The following is a 26,795-nucleotide window of genomic DNA, read 5'->3' on the forward strand; positions in this document are numbered from 1 at the left end:
AGATGCTGGCATCATTATTCTTCAGCATTTAACTTTCTAATGCATCCTAATGCAAAGGAGATGTGACCTGTTTCCTCTCCAAGGTGGACCTGTTCCTCTTTCCCCAATATTTTCTCTGTTACAGTTGTCTTCTGTAGGGCTTTGTTGGTATCCTTGAGAAAGTACCAGTTTAAGATTGAGGAGAGCTGCATAGATGTCCATAGCTCCATCTGCTTTCATCAAAATGACAACAGTGTTGTACCACAAACTCTGGACATGCATGCAATGTCACAATGCAGGGGGTAGGGCTTGTGTCGCAACAACAGCATGACACCGCTTTCATTGGGGTTTCAAGAGTGTTGGGTGATTTGGGACCAGTCATTTAGCTATTGGCCTGCCCTTGGGCACCTCTCTTGGTGTCTACAAGACAACTATCCCATAAGACTTTTAAAAAGTCTGGCATTGTCAAGCCCCAATCAGCCACATACAACCAAGAAAGCTGGATCCTCACAGGACTCATTAGTCAGTCCAGAACCTTACTGGAAGTGAAACCACCAGCCTAGAACAAGAAAGATAAGCTGGAATGATAATGCATTGGGGGTTGGTTGATTTGATAAGGGAGGATATTACCAGTTTGCTTTTTGGTAAATGGGTACTTTGTAATAGTGGAGAAGAATATCCTTGTGTGACTTGTTCCTACCACTTGCTCTGGAGCTCAAGATCAAGATGGCATTCTGAAGCAGGAGAACTGTCCCAGTTCCATGCTACAGATTGCTAAATGGCAGCCACCTTGTCAACAAACAAGCCTTCTGTGGAGGGTTGTTTTATGTTGTTTTTCATGACAGCATCTGCAGCACACTTTTAAAATTGTCACTGGGCCCACCAAGTTGGAGACTCTGGTGTAACCAACCAGACAGGGTGGATAAAATGGAAGGGCAGAAAGAACCATGCCCATATAGTAACCTTAATGCCACTTGTGAAAGAGTGGGATCGAATTGTAACTAAACTAAAAACTAAATTTCAACAAAAGAATGGTCAGGGGAGGCAGTCTTTCTGCAGCAATAAGAAATGTTAATAAAACATACCTCCCCCCGCCCCCAATTTCAGCCCAGCACTACTATATACAAAATAAATACATTTCTCTGTTTGCTTGAATATATATCAGATCTTCAGGTGTTGCCTCTAAAGACTGTTCTCCCTGAGCCTTCTATCCAGCTAGTTCACAAGAGAAACAAATCTGGGTGACATGTTTTTCAGTACCTATTTGGATCATCTCACCATTGGCAACTCCAGTAACTCAGAAGACGCTACCACACGATAGCCACAAGAGAATTTGGGGGGTTAGTTCATGTGTGTATGTGTTTTGTTGTCTTTTTGAAAATTAGTTTACATACTTGTCATGACAAATAGGGACAACTTGCCATCTATTTGAACTGTGTGTGTTTATGTGTGTGTGTTTGAGAGAGACTGTGTGTCCTTCTCGTTCTCTCTCTCCTGTATCTGATTTCAAAAGAAAACTCAGAAATGGGACTCCAAATTCTCCTCATCAGGGAGAAAGTAATTCTGGACTAGGCTGTTTTGTTTTGCCTTGTTTTATTTTTGTGGGCAGAAGTTTTAAATATGTGTGGCTCTCTAAGCATGTTTGTGGGGCGATTCTTATGTTATATAAAATGTTTGGGGCCAGATTTCGATTCCTACATTTTTTAAAACCTATTATGAATTTAGAAGTATAATTCATCCCAGGTCCTCTGCGGCTTAGGCTAGTTGATGATCAAACTTCCTTGTGTTATAATGTCATCCAAGCCCTGCTCCTTCCGTGCTGGAGCTGTGTGTGTACATGAAAGGTAGTGGAATTCTGTGCAAAGGACACCTAAAGTCTGGTTTTAAAAGACCAAATCTAGTCTGCAACTCAACAGTGTTGCATATTCTACTTTTGCTAATCAGAGCAAGAACTGATGCATTGTGGTAAATCCTCACCCCATCCACAACCTCTGAAATTTTAATTCATTAATCATTCTGGTTTCTTGACATTCCAACAAGCATCCCGGGATATTTGACAGCCATGAGGACTAGCAACACTGTTGGTTGTATAATAAAGGAGAGTTCCGTGGACTTAAATTCTGGATACGGTACTGTAGTTTGATTTGGTCTGTCCTAACTTGTCCCTAATCCTAGATTTAGAAAACATCTTGGAGAACATCTAGTCCAATTCCTTGTTCAATGTACAGCAGTGTTTTTCAAACTTTGGCAAATTTAAGATGTGTGGAATTCTGGGAGTTGGTCCTCACATCTTAAAGTTGCCAAGTTTGAAAAACACTGATGTAGAGTATATAGCCAGGATGCAATTTCACTGTCTTTAAGAAGTTGCCCATCCAACCTCTCTTAAGAGAGCTGGTATAGTGTAGTGGTTAGAGGGTTAGAGTGGGACTGAGAACATTCAGATTCAAGTCCTCCACTGACTACAGAATTTACAGGGTGGTTTTGCACCAGCCATTTTCTCCCAGCCCAACCTCCCTAACAGGATCGATTGTACGGGTAGAGTTAGGGGAGATTCCACCCCCTTCCCAATACCATGACAGCTTCCTTGAGCTGTCTAAGAAAAGAGTGTATATAAATGCAATGCAATGCAATGTTGATGTTATTATTGTTCATCTTCATCATCATCATTATCATCTACAAAGCATGAAACCCCTCCTCCCAACCCCTGATAGAGTCTGTCCCTCCATTTTCTGTTTCTTTAGAACTGTTTTTAAATATCTGTGTATCTGTATGAATGTAGGGTTGACTTCATCTGTGTCTGCAAAGTATTGCAAATTCTGTGGCTTCTGCTTGCATGGAAGGAATGTAGTGTTACCAGCCTTCAGGGATTTAAAAATAAACAAAAGAGGAATTTTTTTAAAAAAAATTGCAAATTTGGCTGCAAGGCCTGAAATTAAGGAAATTATTAGGCACAGGAAGAATTGGCAATCCTGCTAAGCTACAGAGGAAGGAAGAGGGATGAGAAAAGAATCTCTGTAAGCAACTACTATTTCATTAGAAGCTGGTTCTTTGTTTAGGAGAGGCAGCTTTGAAACAATCAATTTGTAATGCATGCATTCTGTAATTATTTAACCCTATTGATGAATTGATGTAATTGCAGTCCCCTGTTTGTGATGGTTCTTAATTTAGTTTTAAGAACATAAGGACGTAAGCAGTGCCCTGTTGGATCAGACCCCTGGCCCATCTATTCAAGCACCTCTTCTCACAGTGGCCAACCAACCAACTGTGACCCATTAGTCTCCTAGCAGATGGCTTTCAGAGGCTTAAGAGCCATCGATCCCCAGGATTTCCATGAATTGGTCCAACCCCTTTCTGAAGCCAGCCAAGCTGGTAGCCAGCTCCACATCTCACAGTAGTGAATTCCAAGGTTTAATTGCATGTTGGGTAAAGAAATATTTCCTTTTGTCTTGTTTGTTTGGTCATCAAGACTCATTGCTTTGTATGTTTATTTTTCTCTTTATGTAGGTGGTTTTTTTTTAAAAAAAAGGGAGGAGCTAAGCATTTTTCTCAATCTACTAGATGTCTGTGTACAAGTGTAAAGTTGAAAATAGTGTAAAGAAGCATTCTAACCTGGCTCTTTTGCAATAGAAAATAAGGAGGGATGAGGCCTTATAAACAGGAAAGAGAAAGGGGTGTTGTTTTTTTGTATTAAGAAGTTGGAAGCATCAGAGTAATGAGTAACTTGAGGAGGGCAGAATGAGAAGTTATTGGTGGCTTTTTAGGTTTGTTTATCTAAAGAGTCATTTGATAGTGGCTTGAATTTGAGAATTCAGCCCAGTGGCGTAACCCAGACACGGATGGCAGCTGTCTTGTGGGGTGGTTCTACCATCAATGATTGGTCTGCCTAGAAGATTCCTGAACAGTATTCCTGGCAGCATTAGTTATGGGAAGCAGAAGTGACGTGTGCATATCCCTCTGTCCCAAAGAAGCTCAAATATCAGACTAAATTATACAGCCAGTTAACATCTCTGGCCAGACTCCTTGGTTTGTTTTGTATGACAAATCTGCAGATTTGATTCTGAATTCAGGAGGGTTTTTTTGTTTTTGTTTTTTTACACATACAGTCAACTTCCTTCAGAACCTAAGAAGTTCTTAATACCAGATCAGATTGTTTAGGGTTGCCTTCTGTCTAGTGACAGCTCTTCAAGACTTCCAGCAGAGAGAGGTCTTTCCTATTTTATGCAATTTAATCTTTGAACAGCAGATGGCTGGGATAGAATGAAGATTTATCTGTATGCAGACTGTATGTTTTTATTTATTTATTATATTTGTGTGCCACCCATCTCACAGAAACGTGACTCAGGGCAGTTTTGCTACTAATCTATAGATCTGCAGTAGCACAAGATTTAGGGTAGAGACTATGGAAATATATATCAGCAAGACAGCTTGATGGGAGATCTTACAACTTTTTCTAGGTGAAAATAGGGATAGATTTAGGAACAGAGGAAGTTGCTTAATATTGAGTTAAATCTAGCTCAGTGCTGCCCACTAGAAGTTTGCACAACTTCCTCAATTAAGGGTGAGCCATTAAGCCATAATGTCATGTATGGGCAAAGCATGTTACGTGAACACAGCAATTGCATTTTGTTAACCTGGGTTTGTTAACCTGGCTTAGTGTGTTGTGTGAACTTATTAATTGACTGGTCCAGAGTTTTACAAGATGGTCTTTCTCATATCTTCAAGGAGATGACAAGATTTAATCTGGGATCTTCAGCGTGAAAACCAGCCATTTCTGTTTCACATGGCTTTCTGCAGCTGATGCTGTGGTCCTTGGACTGATGTTCCATGGCTAATGTATTCTGATGTGACAATTTCCAGCCGACCATGGTGCCTCAGGGATCATTCCAAGAGTTCCTATAAATTAGAACCATAATGCTGCCTCCTTTCCAGGCACAAAAAGAATGTTTGGAATGTTTGGGAATTAATTGTTAATTAATTAATTAATTAATTAATTAATTAATTAATTGTTTCCATTAATTAAGATTTTCCTTGGCTTTTCTGCTGAGTTTTCTCATGGTTCTGCAACAGCAGACCTGTTACTTCCTTAAACACTTTGCTTCTTCCATAGTCTTTCCATAAATCTGATCTGAGTTACTGTATCTCCTAATTCAGGGTTAGACAACTTCTGAGGGATGTTGGACTAAACTGAACCTTGTGACCTTCTGAAGGGCTGTAGGAGGCCATCAGGATATGCAATGGTGTCACAGGAAGGGGCACGGTGGAAGTCATAGGATTTGCAAAGAAATTAATCTCGGCATAGATGTTTATATATACTGACTTGACCCAGCAGGGAATGAGAAGACTTATTATTCATAAATCTGGGATTGTTGAGATTAAGTAATACCTGTTAACAGCCCTTGCTATAATCATATTTAGAATCAACTTTTGATAGATGCTAAAAAGCCAGTGACTGACACCAGTTTACACTAGCAAAAAAAATCATAGGACATTCCCTGTTAAAGGGAGCCAAGGTGGCTGTCTGCAGACTGGATATGATATTGCAGGAAGGGTTGTCTTCCAGGTGCCCACGTACAGGACCTGATGGAGCAGTTACCAAGTCTATTTAAACCCAACAACTAGCCTTTTCACTTGATCTGTGTTGGGATGAATGACACAGTCAGGGGAGATACCAAAAGAATCCCTGGAGACTAAAGTTCCTTGGCCAGGAAGGTGAAGCAGTTGGGAGCACAGGCAGTTTTCCAGATGAAAGCCATGGCAGTACAAGAGAATGATGGAGTGATGTTCACAATTGGCACACAGCACTGGAATGCCACAATTTATTCAACAGATTCAAGAGAATGGATGAGGATGTTACACTAAAGGCAAAGAAAAAATATACATGTACAGAAATTTAGGAATCAGAGCATGGAACTAATAGGAGACACAAAAGTTTTACTGATACAGATGAGGTCTTTTAACATCAGATGACCAGTCTTTCGAAGCGGCATGCAATAGTGATAATTAGGGATTTCATCTGTTGGGCATTGAACTCTGCCAAGAATCAGAGGTACAACCAATTCTTGTCCTCTCTTGATGACCACTTCATTTGTCAGAAGGTGGAAGAAAGAACAAGGTAGTCTGCTATTCTGCATGTAACCTCACCAACTGGGGGTAATTTGTTGAAGAAGAGAGGGTGACAGATACCTTGTGGGAAAGTGACCATGTTATCCTTGAGTCTGCGATGTTCAAAGGAGAAGAAACTGAGAAGAGTAACACCTGCATATGGATTTCAGAAGAGCTGATTGTGAGAAACTCTACAGAAAAGTAGGTTAGATCCAAAGGCTTCAAATTATGAAGTGTCGAGGAAGGATGAGAAATTCCATGAGATGAGATACTGAAGACCCAATTGCAAGCAATCCCCACAAGGAGAAATCTGAAAGAGGCTAGTATGAATATATGCATACTTTTTTAAAATGCTGAAGAGAAAAATGGACATATAGGAAATGGAAGGACGGGAACATAACCAAAGAAGAATACAAGGTACTCTCCAAAAAGTGTAGGAATTGTATCAGAAAAGTTAAAGTTCAGAATGGCCAAGGTTAGTGAGGGATAGCAAAACTAACAATAAAAAGGGATTCTCTGAGTATATTGGAAATAAAAGGAAATCCAAGAGAGTGTAGGTCTATTGCAAGGAGAAAGTGATGAAATGATAATGGGTGACATTGAGAAGACAGAACTTTTTAACTCCTATCTTGTACCTGTCTTCTCTCAGAAGGAAAAAATCATAATTATGCCTCTGAGGGGCTTCTGGGGAAGCAATGGCAGACTGAAGACAGCTCCACGAGAGTAGAGCCAACAGCTGTGGTGGAAAGGGGAGCTGGTGAATGGATCGGCTCCTTGGAACACCTCTCCAGATCAAGGAGAAGACTAGGTTCACTTACAAGTTTACTCCATGCAGAGGCTTGCCCATGAAATGACCACAAAATAGTGATCTCTGGTGGGTTTGAATGCTCTGGGAGCCAGGGGAAAATCATCCTGCCTAAGCCACAGCTCAGTGCCTTCAAATGGACACTGGGTTTGCCTACATCCTCTCTTAACTACCTTAGGAAATTGCTTGTTATTAATCTTTTGGACGTTAATAACCTTCTGAAGAGCAAGTTTCATTACGCTGGGAGAGCTTCCTTTTATCCTGGATGAAAGAAGTTTCATGTAAGTTTAAGGATTAAAAAGAAAAATTTTAATTTTTGGAAAACAGCAAAAGAGGGACTAGAATGTTGATTTTGGAAAGTTAAAGGGTCAGACAGACTCGAAAGAATATTTCCTGTGGGTTGTTTAAAATTTTATAAAAATATATATGAAGATTTTGAAATTAGCTGTAAGAAATCCTCCCATGGGAAAGTTTTGCTGATTGGAAAATAAACATATGATAAGAGAAGACTTTGAAGGTTGACTAGAGGGGACCAGAGAGAACTAAGGATTACAATTAAAGGAGAAGAGACCTATTAATACAATGGAGCAATATTAGCTGACTATAGAAGAAATTAAAGCTGTCTGGGAACAATGTACTCAGAATTTACTTTCAAGATTGTCTGCCACTCTAAAAATGGATCTAACAGAGTCTACAGAAGAGGAACAGATTTCACTGGACAAAATAGAGAATGTAGATTTGAAAATGGATTTTAAAATGGCAGATTATAGGAGTGATATGGAAAAAGATGCCACAGTGGATTTACAAAGGAAACTGGCTGATGTTTTAATAATTAAAGGGGACATGCAAATAATAAATCAGAAGAATGACTTGAATAGCTTTCTTATCTTGGATTTACAAAAGGGATGTGTTAAACTACAAAAGCTGTTCCTGAGAGGAGACAAAAAGAACATGATAAGAAACCAAGTTGTGGGATATTACCTGATGGGATTAAAGACCAAGCTTTTAAAAAGTACATTGAAGGACTATAAAGTGAATTTATTTGATCAGGGTTAATTGTGTGTGTGTGTGTGTGTGTGTGTGCCTGTATGTTATAGTTCTGATAGCTAGTAATGGAATAGATGAATTCCTGACCCTTGGCCATAGAAGTGATACTGTAGAAATCCTGTACTGATACATGGAGGCTGTAAAGGTCTGAATGGGGAGGAACAGGCTTAGGGTTCAACCTAAGTCCGAGTGGTTTGCATTGCAAGGATCTACTGGTCACAGCAATGTGCCATCTTTATTCCCTGATGGGATGGTATTACCCCAAGTGGAACTGGTACGCAATTTGGGGTTCCTTCTGGTTACCTGTGGGGCCATTTTTTTTAATGTTTCCACCCAACAGTAAGATCTGGGTGAGTTGATGTGCTTTGAGTCCCAGCTGTCAATGCTATTTTAGCTATGTACAGAGTCCTGCTCAAAGAGAGTACACAGTATTGTATGTGTTATATATATATTTACCCCAATTCCCCTGGCTGGCTGGGGAATTCTGGGAGTTGAAGTCCACCTATCTTAAAGTGGCCAAGGTTCAGGAACACTGCTTTAAAACTCTGTTGCCTGAGGAGAACAGAACAGAATGTTAATTTTCTTCTCTTTTTAGTATTGTCTTTAATCCTCTTGTGATTCTCTAGGAGGAAAAAACAGAGCAAAACTCAACTGCTGTCCTGAATTACTCCCTCTTAAAATTGTTGGAGCAAAACAGATTCAGTGTCCAAATTAAGCATTGGGAAAATAAGTAAAATTGTAACAGAAGTTTAGTGACAGTAGTGGGACAAAGAGCCAAGACAAGAATAAATAAACATGTTTGTGCAGGTAGGGAAGTAAGATGAGACTTCAGGAAAATGATGGAGAAGATAAAAAATCAAGAGCAAAGAACAGAAGGCTTTGATAATAAGGACTCGGAACAAACTGCATACAGATTAGGATTGGATGGAATGGTCTAATTTGGTTCATGTCCGTTCATTCATTCATTCATTCATTCATTCATTCATTCATTCATTCATTCATTCATTCATTCATTCATTCTATATAGCCGTCCATCTCAGACCAGTGGCTTTCTTACATGTTCACTGTTAAATTTGTTCTATCTGGCTTCTGAGCACATGAAACAAATCTGTATAGATGTAATCATTTTTTAAAACATAGATGTTAATATATTTACAAGGTAGTCCAAGGGCTACTTTTTTTTTCAGAAACCATGTTGAAATTACGATCATAATTCTTGAGAAGTGGAACTACAGATGAATGATGAGATGAGCCCACAGAGACAGCTATGCCTTTTTTCCCAAAGATGGTTCACACACCATATTTAATTAGGTTATTTCCATAGCATGCTATGCTTGGTTAATGTTAATTTTGGTTTTATTTTTATTTTTTTTAATAACTGAGCACAAAATAGCCAGAAATTCAGTAACCAGATTAAGCCTGTAGGGTGAAAGCACCCATACTGTATCACTGTAGGACCTTCACAAGAAATATTGCAGCCATATTTCAGGAATTAGCAAACACGGCTACTGAAAGTAGCAGCTATTGTTTAAAAATGGAAAGAAAGATAATTGCAAAGCAGAGCCATGATGAATTTTCCCATCACTCCATTGTAGATGAGGGAAATCCACTTTGGAATTTGAACTCAAGATTCTACCCCCTCCATAATCCAGATCATAGTGGTATAAAAGTTCACAAAGATGGTACTGTCATAATTATGGACAACAAAAAGAGAAAAGATGGTCTTCAAAATGGTTTATGTTGATGGCTCAATACTTTTTGGAAGTGTGGGTGATTTGATTTGAGTCATCTTCCATTATTAACTCTGTTTGTTCCTTGACCAAGCATGTCCACTGTCGGTAGCAGTAACCATCAAGGTTCTCATCTTGAAAATAAATAAGAACTTTTCTACAGCCTGTGGAGCCTTGCAGAAATGAAGTTCTATCTCCAAGGCTGGACCTTTATCTCCACTGTTGCAGAAGGAGAGTTTGGTTTTGTAATGGCCAGTCTTCCCACAGGACTGCATCTTAAAACCAAGGAAATTCCAGTTCTTAAATTGTTTCAGTTGTTCACATTCTCTTTCCTTTTTATTTTTGTTCATTTTAGTTTTCCATTGATTTACTTGCTTGTAAAACACGCCTGAATAGAGAAACTCCGGATCAAATGTTTTAGAATGTGCACGATTTCTTTGGCAACTTTGTTGATAGCACTAGAGAAATTAAGACACACAGGGCAAGGGGGAAAAAACAATGGAAAATGGGAGCATGGCCGTGTTAAGAGAAATTATAATGTTCAGATGAAACCAGCACTTTACCAGCGGAAGAGGTGTGTGTAAGTGCAAACACAGCCTCGGGTTTTCTAGTGAACCTTGCATGGTGTTAAATTAGATTCTTTTCTGCATTCCATTAAGTAATACTTAATGACTCATTTTGGAGTGTTAGGCTAGGATAAAATAACAGCTGCTATAAATCCTTAATTATAAAAGCACACAACAATTGTGGAATAAGATTTAGTCAATTGCGCTAGGGGGAAATTCTGAGAATTTCTGTAGGTAGCAATGTGGGGGGAATGAAAAGAGGCTTTAAAAATGTTAATAGGACATCAGTAAAAAAGAAAGAAAGCCGTTCCAGATTCCAAGGGCTTATTTTTTCTTCCTGCTGCTCATGTAAAAGAGATTTGGAGCTAGTTCCTTGTCAGGTAGGAAGCAAAAGGCCTTACTGCTCTTCTGTCTTGAGAAGAACAAAAACATTTGCAAATCTCCCGGAACAAGGTTGGGAGACCTGTGACCTAGTACTACGTACAAGCCCTCAAACCCTTCCTTGCAGACACCCTCAGCACCTCTTCTGTCCATAGTTGCCAAATTGGCCGTAGGATTTCCCACTATTTTCAGGGAGAAAGCAAACAATAATTGTCATGCAAATTCTAAAAATGGCTTAATGTTTTCAAAAATGAAGATCATCCTCCCACCAAAAGATCTTAGCAAAACCACAGGAAGTCCCATCCAGTTATATATCAGACCCATCCACTTGAAATCATTTCTCCACTCACTGCTGACCTCCTTCTCCAAAATTGTTCATGTCAGTCACTGATCACCAAAAGTTGCTCATCCCTGTCCTGCAGAGATGGAGGAGGTTGTCCCAAATGAAACAATGATTGGTCTCCTTCCCAACAAGATTTGGCTTCTGGAATGCTTGCATAGGAAACATGGCTGGTAGATTTATGCATTTGTAAACTACTCAACAAGTCAGAACAACTGGAGGTGTCCCTCTGAGTATATTCCCGGGGCCACAGTGTTGGCCTGATCCAAGAAGCTTGGGACATCTAGAGATATTGGCTGGGCAGGGAAGTGTCCTTACAACAGAAATCTGGCTAGAAATGCCATTTCTAGACTGGACAATACAAAACTTGGAAGCCTCTGAAACATGCAGCAAACATTAGGACTTCCAAGTTCTGCTCTGGCCTGGATGTTTATCATAGGTTCTGTAGGTAAGGAAGGAATGCATAATTGGACCTCATGCACCCCAGATTGGAGGAAGGAGGAGGAAGAAAATCAGAATCTGCAGGGAACCAACTTGGATTAGCACAGTAACCTTTTAAAGAGTTCTTCAGCCTCCTGCCTGCCTTTCCCATTTGAAAAAAAAATCACTTGAAATCTTGCAAGATTGTAAAATGTTTGACAGTTTTGTGATCTTATACAAGACCATTAAAATCTTGAGATTTAGGCACGGTTGTAAAAGATCTTGTCAAAATATAAAACCATAAGGTTTGACAATCTCACATGATTTTGGCTATTTTGGGAAAATACTGTTTTTTGAAAGGGTTGCAGACATCATCTTGGAGTATCTTGAATTACCTGGCACCTCTGGGACTCTCCTGGATTAAACTAAATAATTTAATGGAACCTCCCCCATTCTGCTGTCCTTTGGCTCTCTTAGAATACAACTCCCATCATCCTTAGCAAGTATAATTATTGGACACATTCACTAAGGATGGTGGGAATTGAAATTCAGTACATCTGGAGAATTCCAATAGAGAAAAAAGAATATGTGGCTTCTATAGGTCTCACCTTCTCCAGGCTAATCCTCAAGGCATCTATCTATCCTTGTGGGCTTTCAGCAGCCAAGAGCAAGTACTGGCTTAGAGTCTTCCTGTGTGGCTTTAAAAAAAAATACATGCTAGGTATTTGTATAATCCAGATGGGTTATTCTTCATTTTTTGGCTTTTGGCTTTCAACTTTCAACCATTGTTTGGAACCCTTTCTCTTTCTGTCACTGAGTCAGACTTACAGCTTGGCCTTTTCTTTTCTTTTCTTTTTCTCCATAGTTTTTGCCGTCTGAATTTACTGCATCTGCTTTAAATATCTCCTTTGTTGTGTTGCTGTTTTTAATCTCATCCGTCACGCTGTGTTGCTCTTTGTTTTATCCTTGTCGTAGACATATTTAGAAAGTGGTGTGCTATTTTGGAAAAGAAAGAAGGCCGAATGGATGAGCATTAAGATCAGACACAGGGAATTGAAGGTCTTTAATTTGTTTAAAAAATTAAAGATGAGACTCGGTAAGACGGTTGTGTGAGGAAAGATGCTTTTGTCAGTGATGAGTGTTGATCTGTAAATTAGGATAGTAATCCAAACAGCAGCTATCAGTGTGCATTATACAAAACAGGAGTCTACTCCTCACAAAAGAAAAAGACTTTGTGGAAATCCTGTGAGATTTTTAGCTTTTAAGAGCTTTGCTCATTGCCCTGATTCTGTCTTTTAAGAAGTGTATCTGATCTCCACTGAGACTGGGGAGGAAATGCAGAGCAATATGTGAACCAAAGCTTAGTTACCATTCAACATTTTCACTTTTCTGAATTTTACTTTGCCATTTAAAAAAAAAGATATTAAGGAAAATCTGTAGAAAAATGCATACGGTTGTGAAAGGGTACTTGCATGAAAGGATAGTTTGCAAAAACTATATTAACAAAATTACAGATGAACTTGTATGGGTATGGAGAAATGTGTAGCAAAATATTTACAAACTTTGGTGGACACTTAAAACCCCTAAATTTAACAAACTGGATCTGAGAAATGTACAAAAAATAAGAAAATGAGATTGACGGATTTGTCCGTTCCTTATTTATTTATTTAAAACATTTAGGTAGCCGCCCATGTTAAAGCAACTCTGGGTGGCTTACGACCAACATGTTGCTTTGGACTGTAATGTAGCCCCATCCAGCATGGCCAGTGGCGATGGGCATTATAGTAAAAAACAACTAGAGGAATCTAAGCCTCCCAACATCTAACCACTGAGGGTGCCCTGGGGGTAGCATTTCCCCACCTGAGTAGCTTCCAGATGCTGAGAATTCTGGGAGCTGAAGCCCGCACATCTGGAAGCTGCCCTGGGAGCCTCTTTTGTATACGTGCTTTTCCTTTTACCTGTCAAAACTGCTTACCTATCCAGAAAGAACAGATGGGTCATGATATAGGCCTTGAAATAGCATGTTGGATGTAAAAAAAAAAAATCTGCTCTTGTGTGATTATATGTTTGTGTGTGCATGGGATGAAAAGCAGGTTGAAACTTGACAATTCCATTTCTTCTTCCCAGGGTAAACCAACTTATGATGCCTCCAACCTCAGTGAAAGTTTAATGCGGTAAGTGACTAGGGCAATGAGAAAAAACATTCTAAGAATTCTAGGAATTTCCAGTGTCTGCTTGGAATTCTAGTAGATGCTGTTTCCATCCCCCCCAAGGGGCAATTTTATGATGAAAGGTTACTTGCAACAGAATAGTTGCATTCAGATGAACAGTTAATATGCCAAGACTGAAAGGAGTCTCTTCTCTTGACTGGGTAAATAACCATCAGGAAGTCTGGAAGTTCATCCAGACTGGGATATTATGGTTAACACCTTTGGGCAAAGCTTAGATATGAAATCAATTTTAAGCCATGGGATAATGGCCTGGCTAGTATCCATCTTTCTTTGCCAAAAAATTTGCAAAACATGCATCAGGAAAACTGAATTACAGGAAGTTACATGCAAATTGGCCATGTTCATTCAACATGCTTAACTTGATTAGCCCATTTTGTGGACTCAGCAATATACTGAATCATAAACTAACCTGAACATAATGAATGTAATGTAATGAAAAATCTAACGAAGTGTCACTGAGCTATTTGTCTGAATGCACCTGCTAGGCTTTTACTTAATCTGATTAAGCATATTGTGTGAACAGTGGACAGTTTTAATTCATGACAAAGCTAGAATAAGTTCAGCTGTGAATTAAAAGGAACACACATTTCTCTTTGAAATGCAGGTAGTCCTTGTTTAGTGACTGCCTCATTTAGCAACCATTTGCAGTTATGACAGTGATGAAAAAGTAACTTTGCGACCAGTCCTCACATTTACAGACCTTTGTAGGTCTGTAAAGCAAAGGAAAGCTGAAGTAAGATGGTAAAATTGTGATGTTTCACTTAATAACCGCTTTGCTTAACGACCAAGTTGCTGGTCTCAATTGTGGTTGCTAAATGAGGACTACCTGTAGTTTAGCTTCTAGTGTGTGAGTTACATTTGTATATCCTACTGAACTATTCAATATGGCCTTTCCTTCCAAGTTGGCCTTTGTTAATTAAACTTTAAGAGAGACTATTTTCTCCATATCTCAAAAAAGCAACTGTATAACCCAATGCACATTTAGTTAAATGCAATTGCAATTAAGTAAAGGAACCATTAGGGAAAGTTGAATCCATTTAGTAAAGCATCCTGCTTCCTATAACCATCAGTTGGAGCCTCTGGGAAGTTAGCATACAATACAGCATCAGTCCTGTCCATCAGATTGGTCCACTCTCTTAGTAACTGGGGTCTAGAAATCCATTGGCTCTGATTCTGGTAATTTTCTTGAATTACTGAGGCTTGGAGGCACTGCTTCTCAGTGAGAGCATCAGACCTTTGAAATGTCCTTCCAGTGAACATCTGGTTGGCTTCCTTTTTGATTACGTTCCAGAAGCAGCTCAGATCAGAACTCTTCCAAGGGCGTCTGGGCCCTTGGTGAGATCATCTTGGTTAGGCTTTTCAGTTGGTTCTTCTCAACGCCTGTATTTTTGTATTCTGTGTTTTCACTTTCCTTGGATTATGGATGCTTTTGTGTGTTTTTATTGTATACTTTGGCATTTGTGAACTACCCGGAGTCTTTTGAGATTGTGGCAGGGTATACAAATGTGATAGATGATGATAGTTGATAGATAGATAGATAGATAGATAGATAGATAGATAGATAGATAGATAGATAGATAGATAGATAGAGGTATAAAATACAGTAGTCAACAGTCTCCCCTCTGTAGTAAACAGCCACGTTGTATTCTTCCAATAAGAAAACCCAAGATACAGCATTGGGCCTCTGCTTTAAATGATCAGTTATTCACAAAGTCCGAGGGGACACTTTCAGCAGAAACCTGAATGTATTTTTCAGACCAGTCCAGCATTTTGCAGCCTGTTGGATTCTGGCCACCACCACTTTAATGGTCCGAGCCAGTACAAAAGAATGGGCTATAGATTTGACTGTCTCTCTGTGAAAGCATCTGTATCTTTCTCACCACCATAACAGTTCGTCTTTGTTTCCTTCCTTGCAGCTGACATCTCGGGCAATGAAGGCAATCTTTCGTAGCTGCCACTAAACCCCAAAATGAGCACCCGTGGAGACACCCCCCTCATCCCCTGCCCCCATGCTTTGAGCCAGAGGAAATCCAGACTCTCAGACACAAAGGGTTGGTGGTGTTTCAGCAGAATGAAGGGGTCCTCTGGACACACAGGGAGGCTTGTGGTCTACAGAAGTATGGACAACTCGCTCCCAATCTGGGTGGATGCTTCTGGCTGGTTCTTTTACCCTCCGTCTCCAAAAGGAAACATCTAGAGAACTGAATATACAACTTTACTTTCAGCCAAAGAAGACACCCACTTCTGCTAATGGAGTAAACATCTAACACTGTTTAACACCCTTGCTTTGGTCAGCAATCCTGTCTTCAGGTAGAGACATTATTCCAGCTCCACAAAAGCAATGTTTTGCCTTCTGGTTACAGCCCCCCAGATACCTTTTCTACTCTCAAATGACGTTAATAGGATACCGTTTTTTCTGCAGGACACCAAAAAGATTGGATTGGATGGATAGCTGTTATTTTTTTGCTTTAAATAAGAGTGTCATTTGCACTAGCAGTTTACTGCTGGAGCTACCTCAGACCTACCAATAACGTTTGTTTTTTGGACCAGCATGACTTGGGGATTTTAGTTTTCCATGGGGAATTTCAGATTTTTTTTCAAGCCTCTTGAGGAACAGGGAGACATGACAACAAAAGAGATGACTGTCAACAGTTCTACCAATGATTCTCCAGGCCAAAAAAAGACGACTAGAGTGACCATTTCCAGCAGCAATATCCTCCTCACCCTATTATTTAGAGAGAGCTGTTGTTTTTCTGTGAACAACAGGGTAGAGCAGAGAAGAACTGCCTTAAAATTCAATCCTGAATTTTCACTAGACATTGAAGTACAGTAGTTTGCTCCTGATCCTGATGGTGGTGACTTCTGTTTCTGAGAAGGTTGTAAGCAGTCCATCCTTTTGGCTTTGAGAAAGGGCAGGGGGCCATGAAGCCCTGTTAATCCCAACCAGCCCTCTGTTTTTCTCATCTCTGCTGCATCACTGTTCCACAAGATCTCCAGGAACCTGACAGCCTTTCAGATGTCAAAAAGAAGTAGAGAGAGAGCAGAAATTAGTTCCATCTGAAACAGATCATGGCTACAGTTAGTTTCAAACAGCTCCTCAGCAGATTTTAGTAGACGTGTCTCATATACACATGCCATACACACTTAAGTTTTCATTAACTAGTCTTCGGTGTGGATAGTTGCTCATGCAGGACTGCTTCCTTCCTTGAACCTGTAGTGTTTTCCTGAACCGCGTGCAAGCATCATTCCTTTCAGCTGTTCTTGTTCCAAAGCTGAAACATTTCAGGACTGGCATTAGTGTCTGGAATCCTCCAGTCCTTTTAAGGTTCACCAGCCCTAATGTGATCTGTGAAAATCATTCCCTGTTTTTTTTAAGGATCCAATTTAGCATGTAGCTTTGCTCCAGATCATTGCAGGGAATTTACACGGCACTAAAGGAAGCAGACTAGCCCAGCGCAGAATCCAATAATGCCAGCAAGAGAGCTCCCAGCTGAGGAAGAGAGTGAACCCCAACAGATGTGGCCAGAAAAGAGCATTTTGTTTCTGTCCTCTGCAGGCCCAGGGGCAGGTGCCATCTGGAAGGAACCTAAAAATGGTAAAATTAGGCAAAGATTTGACTGGGGGTGCTAAACCACGCCTTGCCAGAATGAGAACTTGTGTCTGGGCTTGGAGGTTACACCAAAGAGGAAGAAGAAGATCACTCTTGAGTAGGCATATACAAAGAAAGACTGAAAAGGGTCTCCATTTTCTATTCTCTATGAATTTCAGTCACAAAGGGAAGCCAACCAAAAGCCCTCCCCAGCTCTCCTCCTAAATGAGACTAATCCGTTTCCAAATATCCGAGCAAGGGGACAGTGACCCCACTTGCAGTGCCTCATTCCACCTGTCAGCCAGGCCTGATCTGGAGGAATTGGCATTTGTTCTCAGACTTTTCACAAAAAGAGACACTTCACGATCACTTGGACAAGTGGAAAGCACGGAAGCGCAATGCTAACGTTTTTCTTGTTATACAAGGCAGGACTCAAATTGTTTTTTCTGATTTTCTTTCAGAAGCAAAATCGAACAACAAATGGCTATTTTATTTTTTAAAGGACAGTGAAATTGATTATGAATCTCAGAGTATAAGAATAAAGCAGTCAAATATATATAAATGAATATATATATATATATATATATATACATACATAATGTAAATTAAGAAATAAAATGTATTTAAACAGTGTGTGCTGGCATTTTCATTTTCCCTGTAATTGCTGCACTTGTGCTTGCTGCACTGTGTGAAATTACACTATGAGGGTGAACACAACAGTGGATGTTTGCTTTGAAAGTATACAGTAGCTTCTGCCGAGAACAGGAGAGTTCCAAACTGTGCCTCTGTGTTTAAGAGGGACTTCCCTTGTATTGGTCTTCCCCAACCTGAGATGTTGGCCAGCAGCTTCTATCAGAATATGGCACCGAATGGCAGTGTGGGGAACTATAATCCACATCAAAGACTTGCCAATTTGGGGGAAGTCTGTTACTGTATACTAATCCTTTATTGCTAGATGGAAATCGAAATGATGGTTTTCTGCTTCTGCTGTGTTATATCCAGACACAAAAGGAGGCAGAGTCAACTGCTGACCTGCCAAAAAAAATTACAAAATTGGGTCTCAGGACACTAGCTTTTCCTTTTAAAAAGAAAGCTTCCATTTCAGACAAACTTTCTTCCCCATAAACATCTTAATTCTAATTTCACTCCTGTTTTCATGGCCTTATAAAGCATTTACACACAATATTGTGGCAGAATATTTCTTGCAGCATGGGTCTGGGCGATGGGGGGAGCGTTATTTAGAGCAGTGTTTGTCAACCTTGACCACTTTAAGACGCGTGGACTTCAACTCCCAGAATTCCCCAGCCAGCATGGCTGACTGGGGAATTTTGGGAGTTGAAGTCCACGCGTCTTAAAGTGGTCAAGGTTGACAAACACTGATTTAGAGGATAATTTTTCTTTGGAAGCAAACATACCAGTGACGTGCACCCTTAAATAGTGTGGTTTGCAGTGCGTTGTAGCTGCTGGAAAAACCAGTTCAGGCATCCAAACTGTTTTAAGCAATAATATCCAATTCCCTGTTAGCCTGGTAGAGCATATTGTGCAAATTCAAACTGTAAGAAAGAATATTGGCAAGCAGAAGCACAGATTGATGGCTGGTGTGGGTCTTTTGGGCTGTGTGGCCGTGTTCTAGAAGTTTTGTTTCCTAACATTTCGCCAGCATCTGTGACCGGCATCTTCAGAGGGCAACATGCCGGTCACAGATGCTGGCGAAACGTTAGGAAACAAAACTTCCAGAACACGGCCACACAGCCCGCCACCAGTGGGGGAAGACCCACCAGCCATCGTATTCTGGCCACGAAAGCCTTCGACAGAAGCACAGATCGATTGGGCGTTCCAGAAGTCCAACCTCCTTTGAGGGAACCGATGGTGTTTAGATGGAAGAATAGAAGGATAAGGTGAGACAACAGCCTCCAAATATCCGAAAGGGGTTCTTTTTTGTTCTTTCTAGGGAGCTGGACTTGAACCATTGGGTGGAAATGATAGAGGAGCAGAATTTTACTCATTTTTTTAACTCCAATAGAACAGAGTGCGATTGAGTGTTCACTGTAGGTATTTCAAACAATGTTTGATGTACATTGTATGTTCTTACAATGTAAATTTCCCTCGAACAGAGGGAGCTTCTATAGCTTTAAATTAAATGCGTACCTTCCACTACTAACATTTTAAGCACACACTTGAAAATGGCATCTTCTGCATGGAAAACCTGTTTGCTTGCTCAGAAAAGGAGGGCAACATACAAATACAGGTGAAACTCGAAAAATTAGAATATCGTGCAAATGTTCATTTATGTCAGTACGGCAACTCAAAAGGTGAAACCAATATATGAGATAGACGCATTACATGCAAAGCGAGATATGTCAAGCCTTACTTTGGTATAATTGTGATGATTATGGCGTACAGCTTATGAAAACCCCAAATTCACAATCTCAGAAAATTAGAATATTACATGACATCAACAACACAAGGATTGGAAATAGAACAATATCGGACCTCTGCAAAGTATAAGCATGCATATGTACTCAGTACTTGGTTTGGGCCCCTTTTGCAGCAATGACTGCCGCAATGCGGCGTGGCATGGATGCTATCAGCCTGTGGCACTGCTGAGGTGTTATGGAAGACCAGGATGCTTCAATAGTGGCCTTCAGCTCCGCTGCATTGTTCGGTCTCATGTCCCTCATCTTTCTCTTGGCAATGCCCCATAGATTCCCTATGGGGTTCAGGTCAGGCGAGTTTGCTGGCCAATCAAGCACAGTAATCCCATGGTCATTGAACCAGGTTTTGGTACTTTTGGCAGTGTGGGCAGGTGCCAAGTCCTGCTGGAAAATGAAATCAGCATCCCTATAAAGCTTGTCTGCGGAAGGAAGCATGAAGTGCTCCAAAATCTCCTGGTAGACGGCTGCGTTGACCCTGAACAGTGGACCAACACCAGCAGATGACATGGCTCCCCAAATCAACACAGACTGTGGAAACTTCACACTGGACTTCAAGCATCATGCATTGTGTGCCTCTCCATTCTTCCTCCAGACTCTGGGTCTTTGGTTCCCAAATGAGATACAAAAGTTGCTCTCATCAGAAAAGAGGACTTTGGACCACTGGGCAACAGACTAGTTCTTTTTTTCTGTAGCCCAGGTAAGACGCTTCTGATGTTGTTCAGGAGCGGCTTGACAAGAGGAATACAACATTTGAAGCCCATGTCCAGGATCCGTCTGTGTGTGGTGACTCTTGATACACTAACTCCAGCCTCAGTCCACTCCTTGTGAAAGTCCCCAACACTTTTGAATGGCCTTTTCCTGACAATCCTCCCCAGGCTGCGGTCATCCCTGCTGCTTGTGCACCTTTTTCTTCCACACTTTTCCCTTCCACATAACCTTCTATTGATGTGCTATTGACGAGCAGCACTTTGGGAACATCCAACTTCTTTTGCAATTACCTTTTGGGGCTTTCCCTCCTTATGGAGGGTGTCAATGATGGTTTTCTGCACAACTGTCAGGTCAGCAGTCTTTCCCATGCTTGTGATTCCTACTGAACCAGCCTGGGAGACCATTTAAAGGCTCAGGAACCCTTTGCAGGTGTTATGGATTCATTAGCTGAATAGAGTGGGACACTTTGAGCCTAGAATATTGAACCTTTTCACACTATTCTAATTTTCTGAGATTGTGAATTTGGGGTTTTCATAAGCTGTATGCCATAATCATCACAATTATACCAAAGTAAGGCTTGACATATCTCGCTTTGCATGTAATGCGTCTATCTCATATATTGGTTTCACCTTTTGAGTTGCCGTACTGACATAAATGAACATTTGCACGATATTCTAATTTTTCGAGTTTCACCTGTAAGTAATTCTTGGATTTTCTTACTTTTAAAAAAGCTGCAAGAGAAGGATAGGATTGAGATTTTTAAGAAGCTTGCAGACCAATTCTTGGAACCTCTCCAAACCTCTCCAGCCATGGAATGCTCCTCATTAGACTTTCATTTATTCTCTGGCTTATTTAATTGACCGAGCAGCTTTGGGACTCAAAGCAGCGTATAAGCCTAAAACAGTAATAGCTGTTCTGGCCCTGATAACTACAAATAATCCATTCCCAAAGGCCAGAACAAATGTCAAGCTTTTATCATTCTTTGCCACCCTCACCTTGTGGCCTGGCTGTTCCAAAAGAGGGGAGCCCGCACTGGAAGCGCTAGGCTTAGTAGTCTACCTCTCAGAGAAATCAGGTTCCTGTTTGTAGGAACAGGATTTGGACTAGATGGGCCTTTGGTCTTCTTCAGAAAGCCTCTCCTCATGTTCAACAGTCCAAAGACTCTATACCCCATAAGTAACACAATATAGAACAAATGTCACAAACTGTTACCAATCATTGTATGTTTAGATGGGAATGAGGGATTAGAACCTGGAACACTACTGTTTTAGTCTAGTGTCTCCCCAGCTGGTTTGGGAGGCACAGATTACATTTTGAGAGCAAGTTATAGGCATTGCTAAGCCTCCAGGCCAGCTGGTACCCCATAAGACACGATGGGACATCTCTTAAGGTTCTCTGCAACCTTGGGACTTCTCGCCCCCAGCATATCTAGAGAATATGAAGTTGGAAAACTCTGTTTTAGGTAATGCAAGCAGGCATTCTTGGGTTTTTCAGGAGCAGAAAAACACATTTCCCAGATCCAGTCTGCTTTTTGGCATACCTCTGGCTAGATCAATTTACTAGCTATTTGAAATGAGTTGTTTCCTTCAAAATACGCACAAGAATAGACTTGTCTCCATGGTACTGCTGAGGATGGTTCATCAGAAAACTTGAAAAGAAGGGGAGACCTAATGGTCTTGTGCCATTCTCCTATGCTTCCCCTCACCTTAGCATCCAATCTAATCCCAAAACAGAGAAGCGTAATGCAAAAGGACCGTTGGAAGGGAGATGATGTCTAATAACTGCTCTAAGTGACTGTAAGCTGATGGGATAAGGAGGTATAAACTGTTGTAAAATAAATACATTTCTGAAGTACACTGCCCAGATTAGTGTATTGTTAAATGCTACTAACAGCTCAGAGTCGTTCGGAATCATGCAGCATAAACATTTAATAAATAATAACAGTAATAGTAACAGTTGAGTATGTGCCCATTATACCTACCTGCTCAGCTCAATTGCAAAATATATATATATATTTAAAAATAGCTGCAGATAAAATCCTTGATGTGCTAAGAGTTCTATATGCAGGAATATTCACCCCTTTTACCACACCAGGATTCAGTCATCAATCTGCCCTGGTGATGGATATGTTACTTAGGAACACCCGGCCATGTTATTAACAGGCACTGAACCCATAAAAGTTGAAGGACCCGCAGTGAATTTTTGGATCATTCAGGATTGATTATTGACTGATTAGGCGCCATCAAGTTGATCAAAGATTTAGATCAAAGATTAGAACTACTATCTTATTGCTACCTAACATGGAGCAAGCTGTACTGAAATGAATGGCTATTATTTCTAAGTAGATACACAGAGGAATAGTATCCACTGAAATAGAAGTTACTGAACGTAGAATATAAATATAAAAAATTGTTTCAATACCTTTTTACCTTATAAAAAGCAGCCTAAAGTCTTGAAAATTACTGAAATATAGAAATAAGGTACCAAGTGGCTCTTTAATTAAATTAATTAATTGCAGCCTTATCAGTCCATATTTTAGTTCGTATTTTAGCTTTTTTTAAAAAAAAAAAGACTATCCTTGGACAATGGTTTTGATCATAGGCTGCTTTCTCTGAACTTGCATATTGTTTATTTATTGTAAGAGGTTTCATCCATTCTAAGACAGAGATGCAAACAGTAATTGGAAACGTTTTGAACACATCTGGGCCACGGCATGTCATTTTAATTTTATAAAGATTTAAAAATATATTTTTATCTTTTATTAAGAAATATAACTTCTGTAATTTATCTCCAAGTTACCAAAGTTACATATATTCAACATCATAACTCGATACCTTCTGTTATCAAAACCAAGGATATGTTACTGATCCAGGCATTAGAAGGAGTTGCCCCAAAGGAGCTCTTTTTCCAGGAGCAGCTTATGAATTACATTGCCGGGATCAAATGAAACTCGTTCACACACGCACACACCTCTTTTTCTTATAAAATCAGAATGCGTTACACTGTTTGCAGCTTGGCTCTTTGGGGAGAGCCATCCCAGATGGTTCCTGGCATCACAGCTAGGACTGAAGTCCCAAGACTGTTAAGCAATTGAGTCCTTCACTATCAGAATACTAGAGGTCAGTTTTAATTCTGCTGGCTGGAATCCAGAAGAAGATTCCCCCTGCAACTTCCAAAACACATTCCCCAGAAGTTGATGAAAGCAGTCCCATCCTTTCCCAATATTCAGGCAGTCCCACTCTTCTTCCCCCCTTTCTTCCTTTCCTTGCGTTGCTGCTGCTTTTTCTTCTTCAAACGCCCACGTGGCCCAGCAGCCCCTTTCGCGATCCCTGGGGACGGAGCCCCCCTCTTTGCTGGAGGACCCTGCTCAGACGTTTCCCTCTTGCCCTCTTCTGCCGCTCGCTTCCTTCTCCTCTTCCTTTTCTTCTTCTTTCCTTCCGAGGGAACCTCGGCCTCGCCAGGAGCAGGGATTCTGCGTCTACCCTCAGCACCGTTCTCCTGGGACTGACCGGGCTGGACCTTCTTGCGGTTCTGGCGTTTTTTGGTGGCTGGCAGGAAGCCCTTTTTCTTCCGTTTTAGGGACTGCATCACAGTTCCATTTGCAGGCTGGGCTGAGACTTTCTCCTTCACAGGCCGCCTGCAAATCAAGAACAGGAATGGACCTATGACATACACCACCTTTCCCGAATCCAGGGTTTCTCAACCTCAGCAATTTTAAGATGTGTGGACTTCAAGTCCCAGGATTCCCCAGCACGTATGTTAAACCAAAACTCCCATCAGCCACAGCAACAAGGCCTTCCATCATCCATTAGCCCTTTCTTTTGAAGACCACCCGTGAAATTGCAAAAAACAGAAGTTAGAAATGGAACATTAGGAGTTTACTCTGATAAAAGGGGTCAAAGGATTATGTTAAGGGAACTGGGGAGGGGGAGAAATGTTAAGGGCCATCATCAGCAAAATCGCGATGCAAAGGGTGCGGGGTTGCAGGTTTTCTTCTTTGCCTCCTTTCTTCAGGAGGCCAGGCCGTTTGTGAACTGTGTCAATTTCCAAATTCATTTTCCAAAATTCACAAGCCTGATCAGGAGGGCCAAGGGGTTCCATGTGTGTGCCTTCAAGTCAAGTCCCTGCAGTTTTCGTGGCAAGATTTTGGAAGGGGTTCCCCTTGCCTCCTTCCTAGGGCTGAGAGGGAGTGACTGGCCCAAGGTCACCCAGCTGGCTCTGTGCCTAAGGTGGGCCTAGAACTCACAGTCTCCTGGTGTCTAGCCTGGTGCCTTAACCACAACACCAAACTGGCTCTCTAACTTACTTAAATCCCAGGAGCTTCATAACATTCCAGTACACATTGTCAAGTCGTATGGACTTCTCAAAATGTTCCTGCAGACCCAGGGTCTGGAGCACCCCACGAAGCTCAGTCAGATCCACACTGAGTTCCTGAAAAAGTAAATAAAACAACACTAGAATGGTTGGTATTTTAATCCTTTCTTTGAGAGGTATCCCACATTTGGAACGTAGATGCAGAAACCAGAATTGCTGTCTCTTCTCATCAGATTCATTAAGAGAAGGATATGAATGAATGATTTGCAATTTTATTTCCATCAGTCACTCAATCCAGGAATGGCTCATTGTGTGTGTGATTCCAGTAGGGATGAGGCAGCCAATCAGTCTGATTCCAGGATTCACAGAGCACTACTTGCCGTCAAAACAAGCAAGTTCATAGTACAGGATTTTACAGGAATTAGTGGACTTGGATTAGCTCTTAGGATCAGCTGACTGAGTGCTCAATCAGGTGGCGGAGCAGCATTCTTCCAGGGACCCCCTGTGGCACAGGATATAATATTCCTAGTAGCCAGGATCCAGGCCAACATCCCAAAACTTGATGCAAGGGCTGCTAATGTACCCACAAATGCATCTCTTGTTGGTGCCTGTTGGCTCTCTCTTCATTGGACACCAGCCTCCAGCATTTCTCACTTCCAAGAATGTCTCTGGGCCCTTTAAGTTTCTTAGAAAATAAAAATAGTGTGAAACTGCAGCCCAGTGCTTTGTCCAGAAGTGGTTATACCTGCTCTGAAAAAGAAATACAAAAGTTGGGATGGGAGACAGCATCCTGCAGGAAGGAGTGAGGCTAGCGGAGACTAGCAGGTGACATTCTCATAAATTAGTGCCTCGATACATCCCCCACAGCAGCCAGTTTGCCAGCCTGCCAGCTACAGGTTCTCAAATTCCAAATATGTCCAGCAAAACAAAAAAACCTTAGGGCAGTGTTGTCCAAACTTGGCCACTTTAAGATGAGTGGACTTCAACTCCCAGAATTCCCCAGCCAGCATGGCTGGCTGGGGAATTCTGGGAGCTGAAGTCCACTCATCTTAAAGTGGCCAAGTTTGGACAACACTGCCTTAGGGTATCTGAATTAGATGCTTAGATGTGCCAACTGTAGTACTTGTTTTTACATGACCTCACACAACTATTGCATGAATATTGATCCAGAGTTAATTTCATGTAGGTATACTTACTTTAGAGTTCTTGGTGCTCTCTGAGCTTGGTTGTTTATTTGCAGATGTTTCATTACCCAACTAGGTAACATCATCAGTGCGAGAGTCTGTAGGGTAATGAAATGTCTGCAAGCAAACAACCAAGCTCAGAGAGCACCAAAAACTCCATAGTTCAACCCTGAGCTACAGATATTCTCTTCTATTGGATACTTAGTTTAGTCCAAGGAATACCTACTTGACTATCACAATTAAACAAACAAAAATAGAACAATGACTTTAACCCCAAGGGGAAGTTAGTGAGCAATGGACATAATCTGGGAAATGTTGGCATCCCAAAGAAGAGCCAGATAAGAAGAATGACACACATACCTGCTGGGTCACTATTTTGATGAGGCAGCTCAACAGCTCCAGACACTTGATGACCTTCTCCCGGTCCACCTTAACCTTGAACTCATTCACATTCTTCAATGTCTATTTTTTTAAAAGGGAGATGATATAACCAAGAAAATCATGAGAATGATTTGTTCCTCTACAACTCCCACAGTGTCTTTCTTCTACAACTCCCACAGACCCTTGCATCTTTGTATCATTCCTATAACACACAATTAGGCTCCAACAACTTTATGAAAATATGAAGACTCTTCATATCAGAGTAGATTCCTGGTCTAACATGTGAAATATTGGCAAAGCCAGGAGAGAGGAACTAAATTGGGCCAAGAGTTGGATTCCTCCCTCCCACACCTACACTTTTTGGGTGGGCTTACTGATGAATGAGACTGGATTTCTGAAAGACAAGAACTTCTCCTCTCTGAAAGTCCACCCTCTGCTGTGCTCCACCTATCCTTCTTTCCTCTGCACAGAGAACGGCAGACTCTATTCTTTCTTGAGGCGGTTCCCTTTCCATCATCTATTGTCCCATTCTTCTTAATCAAAGGGTCCAGGGACTCGATCTGGAACCTTCTATACCTGTTGC

The 26,795-nt window shown here is 40.9% G+C and overlaps 2 protein-coding genes across 2 annotated transcripts in view; one reads left to right on the forward strand and one right to left on the reverse strand.

The window, feature by feature from the left end:
• The window catches only part of SPNS2 (SPNS lysolipid transporter 2, sphingosine-1-phosphate), a 113,547-nt gene extending 95,724 nt beyond the window's left edge, over positions 1–17,823 (forward strand). The window contains exons 12-13 of the mRNA XM_088152286.1: positions 13,498–13,544; positions 15,518–17,823. Coding sequence (XP_088008412.1) covers positions 13,498–13,540 — 43 coding nt within the window. The 3' untranslated portion in view covers positions 13,541–13,544; positions 15,518–17,823. The remainder of the gene's footprint in view (positions 1–13,497; positions 13,545–15,517) is intronic.
• Positions 17,824–22,223: 4,400 nt separating this feature from the next.
• The window catches only part of MYBBP1A (MYB binding protein 1a), a 59,885-nt gene continuing 55,313 nt past the window's right edge, over positions 22,224–26,795 (reverse strand). Inside the window, exons 25-27 of the mRNA XM_088152285.1 lie at positions 26,192–26,293; positions 24,640–24,764; positions 22,224–23,970 (exon numbers count right to left, since the gene is read on the reverse strand). Of these exons, the coding sequence (XP_088008411.1) occupies positions 23,559–23,970; positions 24,640–24,764; positions 26,192–26,293 (639 nt within the window). The 3' untranslated portion in view covers positions 22,224–23,558. The remainder of the gene's footprint in view (positions 23,971–24,639; positions 24,765–26,191; positions 26,294–26,795) is intronic.

Source organism: Python bivittatus, unplaced genomic scaffold (genome assembly GCF_059951505.1).
Source record: "Python bivittatus isolate LINGU-HERP-01145 unplaced genomic scaffold, Pbiv_v1 ctg000690_np1212, whole genome shotgun sequence".
NCBI classification, from domain to species: domain Eukaryota; kingdom Metazoa; phylum Chordata; class Lepidosauria; order Squamata; family Pythonidae; genus Python; species Python bivittatus.